General features: G+C 51.6%; 8 protein-coding genes across 8 annotated transcripts; 6 read left to right on the plus strand and 2 right to left on the minus strand.

Moving 5' to 3' along the window:
* The first annotated feature begins 440 nt into the window (after positions 1 to 440).
* Positions 441 to 1,291, plus strand: PSV08DRAFT_319917 (Ribonuclease/ribotoxin). The gene is made up of 2 exons (XM_014221882.2): positions 441 to 877; positions 957 to 1,291. Exons 1-2 carry the CDS (start codon positions 559 to 561, stop codon positions 1,064 to 1,066), a joined length of 429 nt encoding a protein of 142 aa, XP_014077357.1. The 5' UTR covers positions 441 to 558; the 3' UTR covers positions 1,067 to 1,291.
* A 764-nt stretch (positions 1,292 to 2,055) lies between these two features.
* On the plus strand, positions 2,056 to 3,258 carry PSV08DRAFT_228024 (Bestrophin/UPF0187; the record flags this gene model as incomplete). The annotated part of the gene is made up of 2 exons (XM_014221881.1): positions 2,056 to 2,576; positions 2,697 to 3,258. The coding sequence occupies 2 exons, from the start codon at positions 2,056 to 2,058 to the stop codon at positions 3,256 to 3,258; spliced, it is 1,083 nt and encodes a 360-aa protein (XP_014077356.1).
* A 1,714-nt stretch (positions 3,259 to 4,972) lies between these two features.
* On the minus strand, positions 4,973 to 6,823 carry PSV08DRAFT_364454 (uncharacterized protein; the record flags this gene model as incomplete). Its single annotated transcript, XM_066093065.1, has 3 exons — positions 4,973 to 5,665; positions 5,715 to 5,826; positions 5,874 to 6,823. The coding sequence occupies 3 exons, from the start codon at positions 6,821 to 6,823 to the stop codon at positions 4,973 to 4,975; spliced, it is 1,755 nt and encodes a 584-aa protein (XP_065948721.1).
* A 1,092-nt stretch (positions 6,824 to 7,915) lies between these two features.
* Positions 7,916 to 9,858, plus strand: PSV08DRAFT_207303 (peptidase M16 inactive domain-containing protein; the record flags this gene model as incomplete). Its single annotated transcript, XM_014221879.2, has 2 exons — positions 7,916 to 8,107; positions 8,169 to 9,858. The coding sequence occupies 2 exons, from the start codon at positions 7,916 to 7,918 to the stop codon at positions 9,762 to 9,764; spliced, it is 1,788 nt and encodes a 595-aa protein (XP_014077354.2). The 3' UTR covers positions 9,765 to 9,858.
* A 2,390-nt stretch (positions 9,859 to 12,248) lies between these two features.
* On the plus strand, positions 12,249 to 13,351 carry PSV08DRAFT_373074 (ankyrin repeat-containing domain protein; the record flags this gene model as incomplete). The annotated part of the gene is made up of 3 exons (XM_014221878.1): positions 12,249 to 12,296; positions 12,467 to 12,583; positions 12,662 to 13,351. 3 exons carry the CDS (start codon positions 12,249 to 12,251, stop codon positions 13,349 to 13,351), a joined length of 855 nt encoding a protein of 284 aa, XP_014077353.1.
* Positions 13,352 to 13,838: 487 nt separating this feature from the next.
* PSV08DRAFT_378755 (uncharacterized protein) lies at positions 13,839 to 15,192 on the minus strand (the record flags this gene model as incomplete). The annotated part of the gene is made up of 2 exons (XM_014221877.2): positions 13,839 to 14,755; positions 14,833 to 15,192. Coding segments are annotated over 2 exons (1,248 nt in total), but the record flags the coding sequence as incomplete, so codon positions are not given.
* A 1,195-nt stretch (positions 15,193 to 16,387) lies between these two features.
* PSV08DRAFT_411423 (uncharacterized protein) lies at positions 16,388 to 17,712 on the plus strand. Its single transcript, XM_014221876.2, has 3 exons — positions 16,388 to 16,625; positions 16,687 to 16,962; positions 17,022 to 17,712. Exons 1-3 carry the CDS (start codon positions 16,488 to 16,490, stop codon positions 17,400 to 17,402), a joined length of 795 nt encoding a protein of 264 aa, XP_014077351.1. The 5' UTR covers positions 16,388 to 16,487; the 3' UTR covers positions 17,403 to 17,712.
* PSV08DRAFT_319950 (uncharacterized protein) lies at positions 17,022 to 17,710 on the plus strand. Its single transcript, XM_066092677.1, has one exon. The coding sequence runs from the start codon at positions 17,432 to 17,434 to the stop codon at positions 17,645 to 17,647; it is 216 nt and encodes a 71-aa protein (XP_065948722.1). The 5' UTR covers positions 17,022 to 17,431; the 3' UTR covers positions 17,648 to 17,710.
* Positions 17,713 to 18,099: the final 387 nt, after the last annotated feature.

Genomic DNA, 18,099 nt, shown 5'->3' on the forward strand with positions numbered 1-18,099 from the left:
ATAACAGGCCAATCCAGTTTTCTAATCTTGCCTCGAGGAATCAAAGTCAAAACGAGGTTACGGGGTCGGCGAGATACGTTAGATTTGTTGTCCGTGTCGGGTCATACGGGGGGACTTTTACTTTCTTGCGTGACCTGATTGTTCCCTCTTGGTGTGTTTCCGGGAGGGAGGGGGGGGGCTTTTGTGGCCTTCCAGAGTAGGTCTAAGCCCGGAGGTCGACTACGCAGTTTGGGTATGATTTTCGGTTTTTTTGCAACTTACTCAACTAAGTCATCAGAACTAAAGCAAGTAAGAAAGGAGTAGGTGGCCTTTTTGTTTGTTTTTTGCGAGCATGGCAGTTTGGCAGGTGTATCCGTTAGGTCGCACAAAAAGGTAAGCGGTTTAAATGGCTTTAATCTTGAAGTATATATAAAGGGTAGTCGGTATCCCTCCCCCAACCCATCGCATTGACATTTGCAAGTGTTCAAGAAACATCACTGGTTTCTGTCTGCATCACCCACCCTCGTTGTCGTCCAACTGTCTTTCCCATTCGCTTCGAAGCAAACAAAACCATTCACTATGCAGTTCTCTACTCTCCTCCTGTCTCTCCTCCCCGCTCTTACAATCGCTCTCCCCACAACCGACTCGGTAGAATCATCTGATGTCCTCGCTGCCGTCGAGTCCAGACAGTCATGCTACGTGCAGTGCGGGTCGACATGCTACACGTCGGCGCAGGTTACCGCGGCCCGCAATGCGGGATACAGCTACTACCAGAGCGGCGACGAGGCTGGTAGCTCGACCTATCCCCATACATACAACAACTACGAGGGCTTTACGTTTTTGGTTTCCGGACCGTACCAGGAGTTTCCGCTTAAGACTTCGGGAGTGTACACTGGTGGTAAGTGATTTTTGTTTTTAGTTTGGATTTAGAACCTTTTTTTGGCTGCTCTTCTTGTTTGCTAACGTGTATTTTGCAGGCTCGCCTGGTGCCGATCGTGTCATTTTCAACACTCGGGGTCAACGCGCGGGAGAGATTACGCACACTGGTGCTAGTGGTAACGACTTTGTTGCTTGCTCGGGTTGGTAATTTGCATTTCTCACAGAGTGTGAGAGTTTGAACGCAGTGGCACTTGGAAAGAGAGTGTGTGAGATGGTCAAAACTTTGGCTGTCATTCGATGTGGTTAGTGGTTAAGACGCAACGAGGGATTGCTATATCCTACTATCAGGGTGCCAGTGTTAGTATCACGGAGATTTTAACGAAAGGATACGAACTTTGTATATATGAATGAAACAATTCAAGTAAGGATCTGACATGTCGCGACAAGATTACACTTTAAATTGCGTTCCAAAATGCATCAGACATGAACATGAAGAATTGATTTCCTCAGGAGCAGACTAGATTCGTGTCATGTCGCTCACGGACAGATTGACCACTTACGAAAATCCCGTACTCCAGAATTGGTTTCTGGAATTTGGGTTTTCGAGTATGGCGCCGGTTTTAAGGTTACTATATAAGCGACATTCCGGATTATCCTATCTACTCAGACTTGTAGGGCTATCGCGCGTCATTAGTCGGGACGTGCAGGGCTAGCTAGCCTAGCATTAGACTTTGCATGTGATCGATCCTGGACCCTGCACACCACACCCAAACGCACAGGCGATCTACATATGCCTTAACTTCGGCGCTTCTGTCGCATGTCTCGGCTGCCAACTTTAAAGCATGGAAGGCGGGGGGACACATACCAATACAACATGTAACAGCGTTTGACATGCTACTGCCAGCAAGACGCATGACATCAAGACGCATCTGACAAGCTTTTTGGGGCCTTGTATTTTGGCGTCCTTGTCGAATCGATATCTTGCCATATCTCCCCACGACTCCCCACTTCACACCGCCACGTCTACAAGGCGGGCTGGGTTGCTTCATTGCGGGGAAAGAAAAGGAAGAGCACGGGTTACGAACAATCCTTTAATCCTGCTTGCTGGAAAACATCCCCATTCCTGCTTTTTTTTTCTTTTCTCAGCGGCACACTTCGCTCGTTTTGTTGTTGTGCAAACCAAACACAACACCATCAATGTCGACGACGCCCGAGGTCCCTACGCGTCGCCCGACGTACCCCCTCGCCCATGCCTTTCGTCGCAAGCCCCGCCGTATCCCGCTTGTGCTGCGCTTCTCCAAGGGCGCGGTGCACGATATCATTCTCTTGCCCGTGATCCTGCACTCGCTCTTTACCGTCCTCATCGTGTACATCGACACCCGCTATGTCGACTCGATCAGCATTCCGTCGACCATCATCCCGTCGCTCTCCATCGTCGTGGGTCTGATGCTCGTGTTCCGCAACAGCACGAGCTACGACCGCTTCTGGACGGGACGAAACTGTCTGACGACCATCAACACGGCCGTACGCAACCTCGCACGAATCTCCCTCGTCAACTCGCGCGACAAGGACGGCTACGCGACCGAAGAGCAGCGTCGAGACACCGAACGCATCGTCCGCGTCCTCATCGCCGTCTTGTACTCGATCAAACACAACCTCCGCGCCGAATTCAACATCCCCCCCGCAAGCCTCGCCGCCCTCCCTCCCCACCCAACCTCGTACTCCTCCCAGCGCTCGCGCCCCGTCTCCCGGCGCCCCAGCTACATCGACCGCACCGCCTCGTCCAGCGCCATCCAAAGCTCCTCGACCACCCCGCTCCTCGGCCAATCCACCCTCAGCCTCGAAAACGGCGATGGCGTCGTACACACCAAGAAGGACGAATACGTCTCGCTGCTCCCCGACGGCCTCATGGGCTACGAAGACCAGGGCCTGGGTCTCCCCCTCCAACTCACCATCCTAATCGAAGGCTACATCCGGCGCGGCGCCGACCGCGGCTGGTTCAACGCGCCCCTGTCCTCTCAAATGAGCGTGCAGATCAACTCGCTCGTCGATGCCTACGGCCGCATGGAAACCATCCGCTCCACCCCGATCCCCGTCGCCCATCTCATCCACCAAAAGCAAGTCCTCGCCCTCTACGCGTGCGTCCTACCCTTTGCCATTGTCGACGACTACAAGTGGTGGAGCGTCCTCGTCGTCGCTATCGTCACCTTTACCCTCTATGGCATCGAGGGCATTGGCGTCCAGCTCGAGGACCCCTTTGGCTATGATAAGAATGATATCAAGATGGATGGCATTATTGAGGATACCAGACAGGAGATTATGGTCCTGTTGGATGAGTGGAAGGCGAGTCATGAGGGCAGGGCTATGGGTGGCATGTTTGAGAATGATGCGTATTACTAGGAGGGGGTTGTGAGATTTGCGGGGATTGTGGGCTGACGGTGGGTATGTGTGGGGGTCGTTGATGAGGGGGTGCGGGGAGGGAGGAGAGGGGATGAGTAATGATTTTTTTTTCTTTGGGTAATGCTTGACGAATAGGAAGGGGTGATGAACAAGATAGTTGAGGCGAGTTTTTTTTTTTCAAATACCAATTTATCGTTTTCCACTTTTCGGTATCAAGTGTTGGCTGAAATGTTTGTAGTGTTGTGTGTGTGTGTGTGTGTGTGTGTGTGGTGCGGAAACACTGTTTCTCATTTCTCATTTACCATCTTCACCTTCCCTATTGTTTAAACACTTGCTTAAATCTTTTTCCGAGTTTTGTATCTGAAATAGTATTTATCCTTTTTTTTTTCTCTTTAACTTTCCTAGTATTTCACCTTTGATAAACTTGGTTTCCCAACCGTTGTATAAGTGAGATACATACCATTTACCATTTCCACTTTCTGAGTATCAAACCTCGGCTGGAATGTTTTGCAGAGAAGAGCATGGTGGAATACATACCATTTATCTTTTTAAACCCCCTAATATCAAACGTTCGCCGCAACATTTTCTAGGTGTTGCTTTATGAAACATACATTCATTGTTTTCAGTTTCTCGGTAAATATTTCCTAGAATGCTCCGCCAGTGTTGTGTTGCATTGCGTTGTGGAACACCACTTATCATTTTCGACTTGTTGTTTTCAACTTTCCCAGTGTTAAGTTTTCGCTTAGATAGGTTTTTTTTCTCTAATTGCTGTGTTATCGGAATACCATTTACCGTTTCTGACTTTTAATTATCAAACATTCGCTGAAAGGTTTTTGCGAGCGGTGCACTTGGTGTGAAATACTACTTATCGTTTTCGACTTTCTAGTACCAAGCATCCGTTAAAATGGTTTCCATGTATTGTGTGATGGGAAGTGTTGTTTACGATTTTCGGTTTTTGTTATTGAATACTGTTTATCGTTTTCAACTTCCTAGTCCTGGCGTCAAGCATTGGCTCAAAGTGTTTTTCCTAGTATTGTGTTTTTGAATACCATTTATCGTTTTTCCGAGTGTTGTGTCGTGGAGTGCTATTTACCGTTTCTCAATTTCACAGTATTAAAAAACTTGCATTCATAATCACGTTTACGAGTTACGACGAAACGAAATCCTCATTTATTCCATAACATACATTAACATGCCCCTTTTCTCTCTCTCTCCCAATCATGCGTATATATAACTACTCCTCTTCTGTATACGTCTTTTCCCCCATCTTCCCTGGGATCTACATTAGATAGCAGTAGTCGGACTTGCATCGTAGCCAAAGTTCCCTCCAAGACCCAACAAGCCAACTACTCCATCACTCCATTTACCTTCTCGCGCCAGAAAAGAATAGCAAGAAGAAGAAAAAGGGCTGAAACGGATTCAAGAGGAATTTCAATTCAATCAAATAAATCATAACAACATGTTCGCTTAGTGTGAGTGTGAGTGAGAGCCATTAAGATATCGAAATGTAACAAAAAGAGAGGACAAGAACACCATCGACGCCCTAGAGACATGCTGAACAAGTGAGTGCCGAGTGATGATGATATGACGAGAAAAAGAAGATCTTATGGCGATGAGTCCACAGGGAGAATGTCGATGGATCCTGTGTATGAGACCAAAAAAAACGATATCCAAAAAAACCAAAAAGCCACCCCTAGTTGGTATCTTTTGTTTACTAGTCAAAGCGCACAGGTGGGAGACTTGGTGCTTCGCTCGGACGTCGTCCATTTCCATTTGTGTCAGAGTCGGACGAGGACGACTCAACTTGGTGCAAGCGGTTTCCAGCAGCCCTGCCAGCGCTACCGTCTAGGACAAAGGGGCCAATGTCGTTGCGAGGCGTCATTGGGCCCTCGTGTACGCGGTCGGGTGCTAGGCCATCGGTTGCTGTATGATGTAGTGGAGTCAGACCTGCATACTGGTTTGCTCCAGACACGTTGATGCTGACAGGCGCTGTGGCGGACGAGGTAGGTGGCGTGATCTGGCGATCCGGAGTCTCGGGTGAGGGCTGATGTGTGTTTCCGTTAGCTGGCTCGGTACCGTTGATATCCATGTTTGTGATTTGCTGCCGGAGGTCGCTGAGGTCAAAGTTTGAGCTGCTCGAGTTCATGGGTGCAACAGAAGCACGAGGAGTGACGTGGCGGTCGGCTTGCTCTGTGTTTGCATGGGTGGTTGTGTCGCCGTTGGCTACTTCCTCGTCTCCCTCCCAGTCTTCAAACTCGCCCATGTCTTCCACATCCTCTTCCAAGTCAGCGACGGCCCTGCAGTTGGGACAAAGAAAGTTTGGCCATGTGGGCCCATTGAGGATGGGACGAATGCACTTGTAGTGCCAGACGTGTGAACATGGTGCCACAAATAGCGATTGACAAGGCTGCAATGTGATTAGCAGGGCCCGGTTGTATCGAGGCATGGAAACATACTGCTATGGACATTAAACAAATGGCACACTCGGAGGTGTGTGTAGAGGCGGCATCGCCCGCGACTTCCTTCTTGTTCTTGGCAAGAGCCCGCAATCTTTGGTGGGTTTGTTTACTAGACGAGTTAGCAAAGGCACTCTTGACAGGGATATGCATACGCACTTGAATGTATTCAGGCCCTGCTGCCAGCCGCGGTTGCATTCAACACGGATTTTGACACAGCGGAAAATCATCTCTTCGCCCCCACGGAAATCGATGCCCAGCTGAATGATATCGCCATCCTTTATGCGAAAAGGCTTTGATTCCACGTTGGGCTGGCTGAGGCGAATGTGATTCAAAAAGGTGCCCGAGGAGCTCTTTACATCTTTGATGTACCAGCTTCCGTCCTTGCACCACAGTTCGCAGTGCTTTCTGCTGACCACTTTGGACTTGAATCCAATCGCCGCAGCGGAAGGGGTGTTTGAAGAGATTTCTGGCGCATTATCACGCTCCGAATAGCGGCCGACACGAAGCACGGCCGACTCGTCGGGCAGCGTTCGCGTAATGGTGGGGAATATCAGAGAAGGTCTGCCGGCTCGGGGATCTTGGTGTGGGATGAAGCGGATGGATGGGAGGTGTTTGACAGCGCCTCCGCCATCGGTGGAGCTGTCTGATGGCTGAGTGGTGGTAGTGGTAGTGGTGGCGGAGGAGGTTGCTGGCGTGGGCCCAGTGTTGTTGCGGACTTGCAGCTGGGGCTGGGCCGTCTCCGAGCGAGTGCGGGTCATGGTCTCGTGGGGCGAGGCAGGCGGTGAGTCTGCTGGAGGGCTCTGGGGCTGGGCGTCGGTGGTCTGGCGTCGCGACAGAGGGAGCAGACGCGGCAGAGGAGGGTGTTGGGAAGAGGGAGAGGCCAGGGCAGGCGAGGCTGGCGGCGTGTGTGTTGAGGCGCGTGGGCGGGCCCGTTGGCGGGAGGAGTCCTCACGTGTGTGGTCTGGTGGGCTGGCCGAGTGCAGGTGCAGATTTCTGAAGAAGCTGATGCCTCGATGGACGCCCGTCGGTCGCTGAGCTGACGAGTCGGACGACAATCCGGTTGAGACAACGGTTGGGGGAGCTGGGGCCGCCGTTGTAGTGAACATGACCTCCCCTGGTCCTGGGCGCGGGAGCAGAGGTAGTAGTAGTCGTGGTACAGGAACAAGCTCAGGGCTGAGGCTGGGCGGAGACGGCAGGCTGATTGCGCGAGTTTCGAGGGCGTTTGACAGACGACACAAGTGGCCCAGGTTAACGGGGCATGGGTGCAGGCGCGGGCGAGTCTGAGGCAAAGGGCAGAGGAGTAAATGCAAATGCAGATGCGAGTGCGGACGCAACCAGCGGCGCGAGCCAACAGGGTCGGGGCTGGTTTATGCGGCCAGGGCGGCCAGGGCGACGACGGCAGCGAGCGTGCAAGGCAATGAATGGGTAATGAGCCGATTCTAGAGCGCGGGCGGGCTATTCTGGGCTGCACAATGGCCTAGCATGGGCGCTTGATGCGCTCCGGCCTCTGGGGGCAGCCGACAGTGGGCAGCACCAGACACTACTGCTGCACGCCTGCTCACGTGCCCCCCTCCATCACCGCCGCCCTCACTGCACACATGTCCATGCACCCACCCACCCACACGCACACACACAGACGGCAAACGGAGCGTCCGCCCTCGGTCCCATTCAGGCCTGCCCGCCAGCACCAGCACCAGCACCAGCACCAGCACCAGCACCAGCATGAACACGCGGGCTGCCCCTCGCCGCTCGCCGCCCTGGCGCCATGCCGTCACGAAACCATACTGCACAGCGCTATATCCCGACGCCTGCGTTTAGTCGTGCACCCGGCCCCGGTCGCAGACCATCGCCGCCGCTGTGCTGTAATTGCTGCTGTACCCTCTACCTCGTACTGTCGTCTGAGGCATTCCATCCGCCCCAGCGCCGCCCAGCCGCCTGAGACAGGCCCTGCCGGTGGCGGCGTTTTACTGCCCGCCGCCGCTCCCTGGGGCGCGCATGCCATGATACTCTCCTCTGCCCTCGCCATAGGGCCAGCAAAGTTTCGTCTCGTCGCGTCACATGGTGGCAGATTTCCCCAGTCTCGCATGTCGCCCGCCACGCTCAAGGCGCTGATCGCAAATGCTGCCGTGTGGGGCCGCCTGTCTGGTCCGCCATGCTGGGTCCCTTGCGCCTTGGCCCTGCCCACGTGACATCATGTCATGCCCGCCCGCCCGCTGCTTGGGATTTTTTCCCCGTGCGCGCCATCACGGCTTCTATTCATGCCCGCCATGTTAAGACCGCGCACCTGCCGACCGCTATCCCGCGCGCTGTCCACGCCATGTTCGTCTCTCCGAGCGCCCCCCGCATGTGCTGGTAGGAGGGCTCTGGCCACGGCCGTCGCCCAAGAGAGGGTCAGCATCCGCCATCCGCCCATGTCGATGCATCTGAAGCCATTCTAAACCACCATTCTAGGACCCCGCCGAACTCGACCACATCACCACCCTGCCCAATGGCATCCGCGTCGCCACAGAGGCCCTGCCCGGCCACTTCTCCGGCATTGGCGTCTACGTCGACGCCGGCTCGCGCTACGAAAACGATGCGCTGCGAGGTGTGAGCCACATCATCGACCGCCTGGCATTCAAGTCCACGCGCTCCACCACGGGCGACCAGATGATGGAGAAGATTGAGACCCTCGGCGGCAACATCCAATGCGCCTCGAGCAGAGAGTCGCTCATGTACCAATCCGCTACCTTCAACTCGGCCGTGCCCACCACCGTCGGTGTCCTCGCAGAGACAATACGCGATCCCTTGATCACAGAGGACGAGGTCCAGCAACAGCTCGAGACGGCCGACTACGAAATCGGCGAGATCTGGAGCAAGCCTGAGCTGATCTTGCCGGAGCTTGTCCACATGGCAGCATACAAGGACAATACCCTCGGTAACCCGCTGCTCTGTCCCAAAGAGCGGCTGCCCTTGATCAACCGCGCCGTCGTTGAAGCATACCGGAAAGAGTTCTTCAAACCTGAGAGGATAGTCGTTGCTTTCGCTGGCGTCAACCACAACGAGGCCGTTCGGCTGACCGAAGAATACTTTGGCGACATGGAAAAAGGCACAGGCCCGGCACTCCCCAGTGTAGGCTCAGACAGCGCGGCAGCATCACAGGCAAACTTCACGGCAGACCATCCCATGCCCAAAGGCGCACTACCAGGAAGCTCCAATCTCATCTCCAAGATTCCCTTCCTCAAGAACCTTTCCACATCGGCTTCGTCTACTGCCAACCTAACCACAGCACCCGACCTCAACTTTCCACCAATAGACACCTCGATACCTTCGCAGTACACTGGCGGTTTCCTCACACTCCCTCCCATCCCCCCACCAGCGAACCCCATGCTCCCACGCCTATCCCACATCCACCTTGCCTTTGAAGCTCTCCCCATTTCTTCGCCGGATATTTACGCTCTCGCAACCCTTCAGACGCTCCTTGGTGGTGGTGGCTCTTTCAGTGCTGGTGGGCCCGGCAAGGGCATGTACTCGCGCCTCTACACAAATGTTCTCAACCAGCACGGCTGGGTCGAATCATGCGTCGCCTTCAACCACAGTTATACCGACAGCGGTCTTTTTGGCATCGCCGCCTCGTGCGCCCCCTCATACACTGCCCACATGCTCGAAGTCATGTGCCGCGAGCTCAAGTCTCTCAGCGACGAAACGGGCTTTGCAGCCCTCAAGGACGGCGAGGTGCAGCGCGCAAAGAACCAGCTCCGCTCTTCCCTTCTCATGAACCTCGAATCGCGCATGGTCGAGCTGGAGGATTTGGGTCGTCAGGTCCAGGTCCACGGCCGCAAAGTAGGCGTCAAGGAAATGTGCAGCAAGATTGAGGCCGTCACCATCAAGGATCTCCGCCGTGTGGCTAAGCAAGTATTTGGTGGTGACGTGCACAATGCGGGTAAGGGCTCTGGTGCCCCGACCGTCGTACTGCAAGAGGGGGAAATGGAGGGACTCAAGCGTAAGGATTTGACATGGGACGATATCCAATCGCGAATCGCGAAATGGAAACTTGGTCGTCGCTGAATATGGTTTCTTCGTGCCTCCCACCTTTCTTTCCCCCTTCTTCTTCTCTCTCTCTCTCTTCTCCGCGCAGCATGCGTCGGTTGGGTCAGTCGTTTTTTTGTGATCCACTGGGCATCCATGACAAAAAAAAATATGAATCCCAAACTCAAAGTTAAAAATGATGATTGTAGAAAAAGATTCGTGTATGATTATAGACCAATTTCATCCGGTGGCGAGGATAGGGGGATAACAGTAATGAAATATATACTTTATAAGGTCATGTCCCTAACTTGATAAGAAAAGACATCCTTGTGTCGCGAGATAGGCTTCTTTGGTCAAACTTCACAGGGGGATTGACGAAACTTCAACATTCTCTCTAGGTACGACTTATTTCTTGAGTTGAGCCATGTTCGATGAGGATTTCGATGATGTTGAACTTGGCTATTGATCGTTTCGTCGTATGGAGTAGGAGAGATATTTGAAAATGAAATAGCGGTAGCAGGATAGTATATCTATGTACGTTGACGTACACTACGTAGCGTGTTCATCTGCGCACGTACTGCCAACACGCCCTTGAGACATCCTGATATAAATCTACAGTCAATAACGGCTTATGATAGCATTTTCTGCACGAGCAGATCGAACTGTTTCTTGCTTTGTAGTGCGGTGACTGTCACGTGATTATGCGGTTCCAGCCTTGCCTACCTAGCCTCGTGTCACTGTGCAGGCGAGCTGCGCCTTCTGTTCTGGGCGTTGAAGATCTAGCCAGGCTCAATACTCAGCTCGCGACACTGTAGCCTCCTGACATCAACCTTCCGCATGTTTTTTTACTTAGCAAAGCCTTCCTTGAATTTCGCAACAAATTCAACAGCTACGATCTTTCTATTTTACGCAAGTGAGCTCTTGGACACCATTTGATCTCTCAGCCTGATGCGGCTACTACACACTACGAGTGATGGGAGGTTTAGATGGACTGCCGACTTAATCGGAGACAAGATCCCCTCTTACGCGATTCTATCGCACACCTAGAAAGAAGGGGAGGAAGTAACATTTACTAACCTAAAAGACCTTAAAAATCTAGCATACGTTATAACACAAAGTAAGAAGAGATATCAGAAGCTCCTCTTTTGCGCGCAACAGGCCAAGCGGGATAGTCTGGAATATTTCTAGGTAGACACTTGCTATATTAATAAGACGAATAACACAGAGCTTTCAGAAGCCATCAACTCTATATTCTACTAGTACTAAAATGTAGACAAGTGCTACGCCTTCCTTTCAGATATTAAAAACGACAACCTAGAAGGTAATAGCAAGTCAGCATTTAGAAAGAGTAGGTAGTTCAACCAAAGATAGACGCTTTAAGAACTACTAGCACCTTATTCCATTAAGTTCTTTTCTAAAAATAAATCGCGGCTAGAAAACAAGGAGTCCCTTAGCCACATTATACATAAGATTACCAGAATACCTATTAAAGCTTTATTAGAAAGTGACCTGTCCAAGTTCTATATTACTAAGCGGTTCTCTTAAGCAGCAAAGCGCCAGACGACACGCGAAGAAGACGGTACATACTACCTACTAGGCATCTTTAGTATCTATATATTACCAATATATAGGGAAGGCAAAACCCATACTATAAGACGGCTACAGAAAAAGGTAGATAAAGCTTCAGAAGGTACCACAGATACATCTACAGACAATTCTAAAACTCACAGCCAAGGTCAAGAAGAAAAGCTTAGTAAAATCCGCAGCTAGCTTTCAGCCCCTAACCCATCCACAAACTACCATAAAGCGCATAAGCAGCGGTAGGCTGAGACTAGATTCTAGCTACTAGATAGCGCAAGCTTTACCAAATAGAAAACAACCCTAGCGTCGCGACTATAGCTGTATAGGATCCCAGAATGTAGCAAGACTATCCTAAGCTCTATAGTCATCAAGCATGTGCTAGAGCACTATTATAATAATACCAGTATAGTAACTGCGTACTTTTACTTTAATTTCAACAATACACAGAAGCAAAGTCTAGAGCTGATATTCCACTCGTTGCTTTACCAGCTCCTACAGCGCTTAGTAATAATACCTAAGAGCGTCGATATATTATTCTCACAAAGTAGAAATAGAAATCGAGAGCCGCCTCTACACGCACTTCTAGAGCTAGCACCGCAGGTAATACAACAATTTACGCATGTCTATACTATTCTAGATGCGCTCAATAAATGCACACAACGCCAAGAATTAATAGATATACTATTTAAGATAGTAGCTGGATAGTAGCTCAATAACCTATATCTACTTATAACTAGCTAGAAAGAGTAGAATATTAAGAGCTCTTTAGAGAGCTATATAAAAGAAGAAGACACAGTCTATCTTTAAAAAGACGTTATAGATAGCGATATACGACGATACGTTTAATAAAGATTATCTAATAATAGGAATCTCGCAAAATAGAAAAGAGATACTACTATTAGAGAAGAGATTAAGGCTGCGCTGACGTAAGGAGCTCGTGGGATGTACGCTAGATACCTAGCGACCTACGGAGCTAAAGCTAACGAGAGCGTAGGTTCTAATAGGCTACATATTAGCTTAACACGTTAGCGTAGTGTCGTAATCGAGCAATACTTTAGAAGTCATTAACTACCTTACTAAAAACGCTAGATCAGACATACGACCGCATTCTTACTACTATAAGCAAACAAGATCGCGACTTTACGATACGTATCCTTTAGTGGCTAACGTTCTCTAAGCAGCTAATATTAGTTAAAGAGATTACTAAGATTATCGTTATTAACGTAGCGCGCAAGCTAGCATTTAATCGCGATAAAGTGCTAGAAGACCCGCTAAAGGTACTGAACATCTACTCTAGTCTTGTCACTATCACGATAGATAAGTCAGACAGAAACAGAAAAACAGATCGTGCTTAGCTTATCGTCACTCTAGCGCATTATTCCATCCAGGAGTATCTTATGTCAGAGAGGATCAAACAAGGACACTCAAATCAGTACAGTATACAAGCGGCAAAATACCACAGTGCAATAGCAGAGGATTGTTTAAAATATCTACTGCAGTTCCAGCAACCAATCTTAAAGCACATTCTTAAGGATTTTGCGCTCGCAAGTTACACAGCAAAGTTCTGGAGTAGCCATTTTCGGAAAATGAAGGATGAGACAGGCAGAGTGAGCCAGGTAGCGATGAGCCTGATGTCGAAAGAGCAACCCGCATATCTCACATGGATCCGGCTGTACGACCCAGATCAACCATGGGCATTTCTACGCTTAGACAGAGGCCTAGAAAGTACAGCTATGCCGCTTTACTATGCCGCTTTGCTGGGCTTGTGCACAATTACGGAAAAGCTCCTAGATGAAGGCGCCGACATCAACGCCGCGGGCAAATATGATAACGTATTATCGGCAGCTTCATCATACGGCTACGAGCAGGTAGTGAAGATACTACTAGACGCGGGCGCTAACGTTAACGCGCCAGATAAATACTACGGCAACGCGTTGCGGGCAGCTACATTAGAGCGCCATGAGCAGGTGGCCAAGCTCCTAGTTGATGCAGGCGCTGTTTTCCCTAGCCTCCCTGGCAAGTTACTTTGGCAGACAACACGATGAATACTGTAGAAAGCTCAGTCGGATCCCCCTGACTAAGTGTTGAAAAAGAAGCATCAACTCATCAGATACTCTTTGTATAAATAGCAAGCTTTTACTGTTCTCTCTACGCCGCGAAAGAGACCCAAGATCCAACCTTTCCAATCTGCGTCTCGGGGACAAATAATATCAGACTTTTTTTCACTTAGGCCTGGCATATTATCCAAAGAGAAACAAAAACGTTAAACCATGAGTTACAGATTCTCACTTCACCACGTTCACCCTTGGTACATGAGGAAAAGGAGAAAAAATAAAAATAAAGATAAAAAGAGTTGGCATGAATCGTTACTCGACTTTCCTAACCTCCGCAACCCAAACTATCCCTTTACCCCAGTAGTCACCAGTATGCAAGTGCTAATACCTCAGAAGAAAAAAAAACCCCCTCCCACCCAACTCGTCCAAAGACCCCCACACCACCCCTTTTGCCAACTGCCCCCCCTCCAAAAAGAAAGTCACAATAAACCAAACGTCTTTTTTTTCTCAAACTTGCGTCATAACACTCTGCATCCCCCTCCCCCGTCCCGGCACCTCACTAGCAACTTCCCTCGTCCTGACCACAGCCCCCGACTTGGCCAATCGTGACGCCGGATCTGCCAGCGTAATCGTAGCTACATCTGGTATGTGCATTCGCGCCGTGTGCGTCCTCCCCGTCGACGCGACGCGGGTATGTAATGGGTCTTTTTCCAGGGGATAGAGTTTGAAGGCCGAGTTTGTGCTTATGGCGCTGTCTGCTGAGGATGATGATGATGTGGGCGGGATTTGAGGGTGGTGGTTGAGATGTTTGTTTTCTCGGCGGGTGCGGCGCACGCGGGTTGTGTTGCAAGAACTGGTTGAGGTGGAGGTCGAGTTTGCCGTGTCCCAGGTGGTGCATGTGCTCGTGGAACTGCGGTCGCGGTTGTAGCGGAACATGCCTTGGATTGTCGTCTTGAAGCCTTGGGGGAGGAGGGGGGATGGGCGGGTAGATGGCGGGTTGTTGGAGGGGAGACGGCCGATTTTGTAAAAGTTGAGGCGGGGACGGCGCTGATTTGCGATTTCGTCGAGGTCGGTTTGCGATGTCTGGAATGTGGCGGCACTGGAGTCGGTCGTGTCTGATGATGGCGAGTGGCGGAGGCTAGTCGACGTGGCGGGGGAATTGAAGGTCGCCCTTGTGGATGGTGTGGCATTGGGCGTCCTGGACGACGGTAGTGGCCGACTTCTCATACCGATGTTGCGCATGGTTGCAGCGGGCCTGACGGGTAACTTTCCAATGTCTGCTCGTGTCAAGGGTGGGAACTCGCCCGCCATGACGGCTCCAAAAGAAATGTAGACGCGATCCAGGTAATAGGGGCGGCATCCATGGCATGCTTTGAAGTTACATCCCGAAGGTTCCTGGGCGTCTGTTAGGAACGTCTGACTTTATCACGGCAATTATCTTGCATGTGATAACCCGGCACATGTCCACTTACCGTATTTGCAGGGAGTAGGCTACTCATGGCACCATCAGTGCCACAAGGTGCCATTGCCATATCCATAAGCCTGGATATGGCATCGTTGGCCTGATCAGCCTGCTGCACGTCGATGATGGTATGTTGCAGATCGCGCTTCAGTTGCTTCAGTTTCTGAAGTTGTTGATCGGTGTAGTGTCCGCTCTCTGCGGCAGTAATAATACTTTCGCTCAGCCCAGCTCTCTCCAGCTCTTTCCGTAACCTCGATTTGACTGGCATGATGTTTGATGTGTTTCGCGATATCAGATCGCTGAGGTGCTCTGTTTCATTGTCCTGTTTGCATTGATAGAGGAAACCGAGGGAGGATGAGCAGCCACAAACAGAACACTGCTGATCGTGCCCGTAGACACGGTCCATGTCTACATGAGTGCAGTTTGTCGTTTGCGTGCGTTTCCCCATGGCCAAGGATGGTGGGGTTGGCGGGCGGGCGGGTGAGGAGATGAGGTGTCGGTCCCAGGTGTCGGTGTCGGGCGAAAAGACGGTGAGGATGCAGCAAGTTGGAAGTAATGAAAAGAGTCTTTGAGGAAGGTAGAGTGGTCACGAGGGTAGTTGTAAACGTGAAAGAAGGAGCAAGGGAAAAGAAGGAACATTCGGGTCTCGAGGCCTGGATTGTTCCAGAGTCATGTCAAACGCCAAAGAAAAGACCGGAAAAGGGAATCATGACGCGCCCGGACAGTGTCTTCCCAGGGCGGCTACCCAGAGGACTTTTGTGTTTTGACATTGCGTTTATGCTGCTTACCGTGCTACAGACGATTGACGGTCCCTGCGTTCATCTCAACTGTTTGCCGTGATAGCGACGTACCAGCCACGCAACCAGTGGCGGTGCACCCAGTGTCTGCTTTAATCCAACGGAAAGACGATCAACAGGAGCAGATGAGAAAGGGGGGATCAGGGTTGCAGCCGCGGACGAGAAAGAGATGGACATGACGGTGTGTATGCAACACGTGGTTGGAGAGGCGTTGGAGTCTCGTCCAGCATGGTGAGGTGGCAGTGGGGGGTGGTACTAGAGAGTCGGGGAATGCAGTCAGGTAAACACAGGCGCATGCGCACGCGTCTCCGAGTCTCCAGCCATGCAGCTAACGTCGAGCATGGCGATGTAAGGATGCCATGGGGCGGGCGGCACATGTTTGATGCGAGATGGACCCATTGTATCGGCAGCTGGGGCAATCTTGGACGCTTCCATCGGCACACAAAGGAAAAGCAAGGGTGAACAGCTGGCCGCTGTGCCAAAGCTTCTTGGGTCGCTTCGCTGCAAAAGGAGCTAGGCCATTTGCCACGGCGTTGGAGGCGAGGCTGCTATCTATGCAAGCAGCACCCACGGCGTGCTCCTCGACAGATCCCATGCCATGTACTTCGAGTAGGGCTGATAGGCGAGAGCCGAGGTCGTAGTGCAGTGTCAGATCACGACACCTCCGCCTCGACGGCCTCTGCATCCTCGTCGGGCGACGGCGCTAGCACGGACTGGGATCCGAGGCTGTTTACATTCATCCCCCAGCCATCCGCACGTCAGCTCAACAGCTCCAGCCCTCCCCCACAACAACCTTCCCCGGCCGCCGCATTCACCTTCTCTACGCGCCCATCTGCATTCCGCTGCCGTCGCATCCCATTGAGCCGCCATGTCGGTCAAGTTCGACAAGGAAACCTTCCACTCGACGGCTGCCGCCGTCGACGCGGCCTCCAAGGGCAACGACGACCTGATGCACGAAATCGGCCAGGCCATCACCAAAGGCGGCGGCCCCAATGGCTACCTCGCGGTGAGTTTGGCCCGTCTCGACACGCTGCGACGAGCTCTCCAACTGACTGTCCGCTCTCTAGGCCTATCTCAAGCAGCTGCAGAGCAACCCATTGCGCACCAAGATGCTCACCTCGGGTACCCTCTCCGGCCTGCAGGAGTTCCTCGCCTCGTGGATTGCCCATGACCGGAGCAAGTCAGGCCACTACTTCACTTCGCGTGTCCCCAAGATGGCCATCTATGGTGCTCTGATCAGTGCGCCCTTGGGCCACGTCCTGATCAGCGCGCTCCAGAAACTTTTCCAGGGCCGCAAGAGTCTGAAGGCGAAGGTCCTACAGATTCTTGCTAGCAACTTGATCGTGAGCACAAGCCCGCTCTCACATTGCATCGCATGGCATGCTAACCCGTGCCTGTCCAGATTGCGCCCATTCAAAACAGCGTCTACCTGATCTGCATGGCCCTCATTGCCGGCGCGCGCACCTTCCATCAGGTCAAGGCTACCGTCAAGGCTGGTTTCTTGCCTGTCATGAAGGTCAGCTGGGTCGTCTCGCCCGTCTCTCTGGCCTTTGCCCAGCAGTTCCTCCCGGAGACCACCTGGGTACCCTTCTTCAACATTGTCGGTTTCATCATCGGCACATACATCAACGCCCACACTAAGAAGAAGCGATTAGCCGCTCTCAGGCGAAAGCACTACGGCGAGGGTGGCGGAAGGACCTCTCGTCCAGGCTCGCGCCCCGGCTCAGTCAGTGGAAGGGCTGTTGACGAATACGGTCGTCCCGATGACCGCCCACGTTATTAATAATCAGGGCTAGTGGTGGCGGCGCAAACATGTCCGGAGTCCTGTTCGCTGTTCTACCCGCATCGATAGTGGCAAGTGCCCACGTATCGAGACAAGCCTATTACCCGTCTTTGTTTATGTGTTACGACATCCTCGGGGGGAAGGAGATTCGGCTAATGGTCAGGCGCTTCAGCATTTCATGCGCATTCATTCTCGCTCCTCTTACGTGCTTTGTATATCCCATCTGTTATTTTTTTGTTCTATGATTGGAGCCGCACCTGGTGTTGCTGCAGGCTTCGTTAGCTACACACTATACCATCCTTACCTCTTATCCGCCCGCTTCCGTGTCTTTCAAATTTCACAATTCTACTAACATGCACAATTGCCAGGTCTGCTTCAAGATGGGCAAAAGGAGCGCCCTTTTGCCAACGTCTCTATAGATCCAGCAATTGGTCTTGTGTAGCTTGAGGTGTGTTGGCTAGCTCGGTGCGACAATGCTGGCGTTGACACCTTGCTCTCGTGGCATGCCTGAGCGTTCTGGAATTCATTGAGAACAGACACAAATGTCACACTGACGTGGAATTAGCTCGATTGTTTGATAAAGGGGCCAATGAGATGGATAACCATTTCATTTCGACTGTTCAAAGGCTCCATCTTCCATAATGCCCATGGCAAACGGCTTACCACAGCACTTGTATCATCTCTTCCTCAAAGCCGG

The sequence above is a fragment of the Bipolaris maydis genome, assembly GCF_028858645.1.
Source record: "Bipolaris maydis strain C4 unplaced genomic scaffold PSV08scaffold_11, whole genome shotgun sequence".
NCBI lineage: Eukaryota > Fungi > Ascomycota > Dothideomycetes > Pleosporales > Pleosporaceae > Bipolaris > Bipolaris maydis.

Excerpts from the sequence above, each read along its gene's own strand:
- PSV08DRAFT_411423 (XM_014221876.2), top strand. The coding sequence starts at position 16,488 with ATGTCGGTCAAGTTCGACAAGGAAACCTTCCACTCGACGGCTGCCGCC. Across the intron at positions 16,626-16,686 it reads GCCCCAATGGCTACCTCGCG|GCCTATCTCAAGCAGCTGCA; the intron begins GTGAGTTTGGCC and ends TCCGCTCTCTAG. Across the intron at positions 16,963-17,021 it reads TTCTTGCTAGCAACTTGATC|ATTGCGCCCATTCAAAACAG; the intron begins GTGAGCACAAGC and ends GTGCCTGTCCAG.
- PSV08DRAFT_319950 (XM_066092677.1), top strand. The coding sequence starts at position 17,432 with ATGTCCGGAGTCCTGTTCGCTGTTCTACCCGCATCGATAGTGGCAAGT.
- PSV08DRAFT_319917 (XM_014221882.2), top strand. The coding sequence starts at position 559 with ATGCAGTTCTCTACTCTCCTCCTGTCTCTCCTCCCCGCTCTTACAATC. Across the intron at positions 878-956 it reads TTCGGGAGTGTACACTGGTG|GCTCGCCTGGTGCCGATCGT; the intron begins GTAAGTGATTTT and ends TGTATTTTGCAG.